General features: G+C 44.7%; 1 protein-coding gene across 1 annotated transcript; it reads left to right on the forward strand.

The window, feature by feature from the left end:
- Positions 1-395: 395 nt before the first annotated feature.
- Positions 396-4873, forward strand: LOC119330337 (DNA-directed RNA polymerase II subunit RPB1-like). Its single transcript, XM_037603443.1, has 2 exons — positions 396-713; positions 1703-4873. Exons 1-2 carry the CDS (start codon positions 630-632, stop codon positions 4232-4234), a joined length of 2616 nt encoding a protein of 871 aa, XP_037459340.1. The 5' UTR covers positions 396-629; the 3' UTR covers positions 4235-4873.
- Positions 4874-5416: the final 543 nt, after the last annotated feature.

Here is a 5416-nt window from a genome sequence, read left to right on the forward strand (position 1 = left end):
CACACAACCATGCATGCAAACAAAACCGATTCACACCTCCACCTAAAGTTTCAGTTCACACCATGCATGCGCACCAAAAAGGCAAGCGGAAGGAGTAATTTCAGCGGGCTAATTAATAACCTGCGCCCTATTTCCCTCTAATTGTGAAAAAAATCAGGTTTTGGAGATACGCCCTTTAAAATGTGATGGAGGGAGTAGCAGGACCACTAGTTCGGTACAAAGAAATCAATTATACTTTCTCTGTTCATTGTTGTAAGACCTTGAAGATATTTCAGACAATGTGCAAAACATCATATTTTAAGTTGTCTGAAACGACTTACAAAAGTGAACGGAGGGAGTAGTATAGCAAAATTAAACAAAGTGTACTGGATAAGGTATATAGGGAACCAAAAAAGGGCTCCATGGGCGATCCTCGATCAAAAGCGCAAGGTGGCTTTCTCACGCGCTCTCTCCCGAATCCGATCCCAATTCCCCTCCCATCTCGCGGAGGAGGCGGAGACCCCGGTCGGACCGATCCCATTCGAGATCGATTTTAGCCGAAAAAAGCTGAGCGTGCTCCAGACAGCGACTCGCCGCACTGCCGAAGCTCCGAGCGACGGGGGCGGCGGCGGCGGCGCCGCGGCGGCGAAATGGACGCGAGGTTCCCGTACTCGCCGGCCGAGGTGGCCAAGGTGCAGCTCGTGCAGTTCGGCATCCTCAGCCCGGATGAAATCGTAATGCCTCTCAACCCCACCGCCTCCGCCTCTGTTTGGTTTCTCTTCTCTCTGCGTGCAGTTGGAGCTCGAGCTGGTTTGGGTGGGGTTGGCTAGTTCTGAATTCTGGCTGGATGGATGAACTGTCTTGGGGGTGCTGGATATTAGCTTCAGTCTGTGGTGTTGTTTGGGTAGCGAACTGGCCGAGTTTGATCTGACAAATAGATGTTGCTGAAGCTGATCCACTGTAACTTACCAAAGGTTCCGAGTTCTGACACAGTGATATGAGTATTGTTTGGTTCAGTGGTGTTTTGCTAACTTGGGGAACTAGTTAAACTTTGAGCAGAACGCTTGGTTGGAAGTCCCTAGTTCGCTTTGAGTTAGAAGTTGCACTCCCTGTAATACTGCTGAAGTGGGATATTTGGTCAAGTTGACTTTGCAGTTTTATTACATGTTCATCAAAATTTTGACCGATCTAGCAAAATGGCAATGTTGTCATACTTTACAGAGAGTGATCTAAACGCTCTTATAATACTTTACAGAGGGAGCACTATCAGCTTGGCAGTTTGGTTGTGCTTAGCAGTTTGCACGGTCTTTTTATTATTACACATGATTTTACTGTTCTTTTGATTGGGTCATGTTCAGTTCAATACAAGTTTGAATAAGGCTATATGCATCTGGTTGCTGGTCTTACACTACAGATTTGCAGAGTGTCTCTATATTTTACAGTGCTTTCGATCGGGTCATATTCAGTTCAATAGAAGTTTGAATAAGGCTGCACGCATCTTGTTGCTGGTCTTACACTATGGATTTGCAGAGTGTTTCTAATAAGATGGATTTGAGAGGGTTTAGTATTATGATTTATTTGGTTCAAATGACCATTGACCGTTGTACTGATGGTGGGAGGAGTGTCTCCTTAACTGGTCCATACGGAGTGCCCAAAGAAATGTGTAGCATTGTGGATGTAGGATCGAATCTGATAGATTTTGTGTTGCTTTGCTTCCTTGTAGAGGCAAATGTCAGTGGCGGTGATAGAGCATGCAGAGACTATGGAGAGGGGAAAGGCGAAGCCTGGGGGTTTGAGTGACCCTCGTTTGGGTACTATTGACCAGAAGATCAAGTGTGATACATGTATGGCTGGGATGGCTGAGTGCCCGGGCCACTTTGGCCACCTTGAGCTTGCAAAGCCAATGTTCCACATCGGCTTCATCAAGACTGTACTCTCCATAATGCGCTGTGTGTGCTTCAACTGTTCCAAGATCCTGGCAGACGAGGAGGATACTAAGTTCAAGCAAGCTCTGAAAATTAGTAACCCCAAAAATAGATTAAGAAGAATATATGATGCTTGCAAGAGCAAAAAGACTTGTGCTGGTGGTGGTGAACTTGAGGTTCAAGATCAGCAGGGCACTGATGAGACACTAAAGAAGAGAGGTGGTTGTGGTGCTCAGCAGCCAAGTATCACAGTTGATGGTATGAAGATGGTTGCAGAGTTTGAAGCAACAAAGAAGAAAACTGATGATCAAGATCAACTCCCTGAACTAGTGGAGCGAAAGCAAATTCTCTCTGCCGAGAGGGTCCTTAATGTTCTCAAGCATATAAGTGATGATGACTGTCTTTTGTTGGGCCTGAATCCTAAATGCGCTCGTCCTGATTGGATGATACTGCAAGTCCTTCCTATTCCTCCACCGCACGTGAGACCATCTGCCATGATGGATACTTCCTCCAGAAGTGAGGATGATTTGACTCATCAATTAGTGATGATAATTCGACATAATGAGAATTTGACGAGGCAAGAGAGAAATGGAGCCCCAGCTCACATTATAAAAGAGTTTGCTCAGTTGTTGCAGTTTCACATTGCAACGTACTTCGGCAATGATCTTCCTGGACAACCAAGGGCCAATCAGCATTCTGGAAGGCCTATAAAATCAATTTGCAGCAGGCTGAAAGCAAAAGAAGGTTGGATTAGAGGAAACCTAATTGGGAAGCATGTTGGTTTCTCAGCTCGTACTGTCGTCACACCAGATCCGAACATCAACATTGATCAATTGGGGGTGCCATGGAGTATTGCTTTGAATCTGACATACCCAGAAACTGTCACTCCATATAACATCGAGAGGTTGAAAGAGCTAGTAGAATATGGGCCTCACCCTCCGCCAGGGAAGACTGGTGCAAAGTACATTATCAGGGAAGATGGTCAGAGAGTGGATCTTCGCTATGTGAAGAAAAGTAGTGATCAGCATTTGGAGCTGGGTTACAAGGTGGAAAGACACCTCAATGATGGAGATTTTGTCCTTTTCAATCGGCAACCAAGCCTTCACAAAATGCCTATCATGGGGCATCGTGTTAAAATTATGCCCTGCTCAACTTTCTGCCTGAACTTGTCTGTCACATCACCGTACAATGCAGATTTTGATGCGGATGAAATGAATATGCATGTTCCTCAGTCATTTGAGACCACAGCTGTAGTTTTAGAGTTGATGATGGTTTCAAAATGCATTGTCTCACCTCAAGCGAATATACCTGCTATGGGTATTGTCCAGGACACACTTCTTGGGTGTCGAAAAATCACCAAAAGGGACACTCTTATTGAAAAGGACATATTTATGAACATGTTAATGTGGTGGGAAGATTTTGATGGGAAGGTCCCTGCCCCTGCCATTTTGAAACCAAGGCCGATTTGGACTGGCAAACAAGTTTTCAACTTGATTATCCCCAAGCTAATCAATTTAATAAGTTTTTCAGCCTGGCATGCTGAAACAGAGTGTGGATTTATTACTCCTGGTGATACTATGGTCCGGATAGAGAAGGGAGAGCTTCTGTCTGGTACACTTTGCAAAAGAACACTTAGGACATCAACTGGAAGTCTTATTCATGCTATTTGTGAAGAGGTAGGGCCAGATGCTGCACTGAAGTTCTTGGGTCATACACAGTCGCTGGTCAACTACTGGCTTCTGCAAAACGGTTTCAGTATTGGTATTGGAGATGCAATTGCAGATGCAGATACCATGGAGAAGATTGATGAGACAATTGGAACAGCTAAGAATGATGTGAAGGAGCTTATTAAGCAAGCACAAGAAAAGAACTTGGAACCTGAGCCAGGACTCACAATGATGGAATCATTTGAGAACCGAGTAAATCAGATTCTTAGCAAGGCTTATGATGATGCTGAGAGTAGTGCTCAGAAGGGTTTGTCTGAGAGCAACAATTTGAAAGCCATGGTCACTGCAGGCTCAAAAGGCAGTTTCATTAATATTTCGCAAATGATTGCTTGTCTTGGACAGCAGAAAATTGAGGGCAAGCGGATTCCGTTTGGTTTTGTTGATCGTACATTACCCCAATTTACGAAAGATGACTATGGCCCTGAAAGTCGTGGGTTTGTTCAGAATTCGTACCTTCGAGGTCTGACACCACAGGAGTTTTTCTTCCATGCTATGGTTAGTAGAGAAGGTTTGATTGATGCTGCTGTGAGAACTCCGAGACAGGGAAGGCAGTATTCAGGGGAGGCTCGTGAAGGCTATGGAGCACATCGTGATGAAACATGATGGTGCTATGCGAAATTCGCTGGGTGTTGTTGTTCAATTCTTGCATGGAGAAGACGGCATGGATGCTGTTTGGATTGAATCACAGAAATTGGAGTCCCTGAAGATGAATAAGGCGAGTTTGATAATGTATTTGGTTTTGAACTCGACGATGAGAACTCGGGGCCTACTTACATGTTGCCTGACCATGTTGTTTTTTAGTTGGAATTGTTGATATTTATTCATGTTCCTTGGACATGTCCGAGGACAAAACATCCGTGATACAACCCGGAGGCACATGAAGCGATGTCTTGCATAGATCATTACAGCAAATCTTCCTTGGCTAATCTGTGAGAAGCACCATTTGCCGTGCGCCTAGCCCATTTCACCTCGATGGAGAGCAGCAGCTTCTTCGTTTTTTAACTCCACTAGGGGACCGAGAGGAGGAAAATCCCTCTCCTCTCTCTTGAGCTTATTGCCCACCCCCACACAGTCTGACTCCAGCACTAGCTTCTGGACACCCATCTCGATGGCCAGGGTCACCGCACGCCGGCACATGTTGATCATTTGAAGACCATTTCTGAATTCAGAAATGTGTTCGAGGCAGAGGTTCAGAAATTAGAAGCTGACAGATTACCGCTTGGGACTGAAGATGAATAAGGCCTATGCCTGTCAACCTCAAGCGGCTTATCTTTTTTTTTTGAAAAAAAGAATTATTAATATGGCAAAGATACCAATTACACCCAGTCTTTACACCTACAAGATGTTGCAAAAACATCCAGGATACACACACGAAGAAAAAATTAAAAAGAAAGGAAAAAACAAAGATCCCGCCACAGTGATCGATTTCTCTCAGCAGCCACACAAAAACCACCATCGAATACAACACCTAGAAAATATAAAAAAGTCTTCAAAAGCAACGCCTTCAAGAAGGAAATAGTGCACAAGCGCTGTCATTGCCCGATCCAAGATCTTATGTTTTCACGCTGGAGAAGTCCAAACTCTCAAAACAATTCCTTCAGCAAGGCAATTGCGAGGTACAACCATTGAAGGCTATACCTTAGGTTTACCGAAAAGGGTTTCCCCCAGCTTTGTATTCCAAAGCATCAACACCGATCACAGAGCAAACGCTGGGGCGAGCAACACAACAAGCCAAAGAAAAAGAAGAAGAAACAATGCCAACACCGGCAGCTCGACAAAGCGCAA

This window comes from Triticum dicoccoides, chromosome 7A, assembly GCF_002162155.2.
Source record: "Triticum dicoccoides isolate Atlit2015 ecotype Zavitan chromosome 7A, WEW_v2.0, whole genome shotgun sequence".
NCBI classification, from domain to species: domain Eukaryota; kingdom Viridiplantae; phylum Streptophyta; class Magnoliopsida; order Poales; family Poaceae; genus Triticum; species Triticum dicoccoides.

Excerpts from the sequence above, each read along its gene's own strand:
- LOC119330337 (XM_037603443.1), top strand. The coding sequence starts at position 630 with ATGGACGCGAGGTTCCCGTACTCGCCGGCCGAGGTGGCCAAGGTGCAG. Across the intron at positions 714-1,702 it reads TCCTCAGCCCGGATGAAATC|AGGCAAATGTCAGTGGCGGT; the intron begins GTAATGCCTCTC and ends GCTTCCTTGTAG.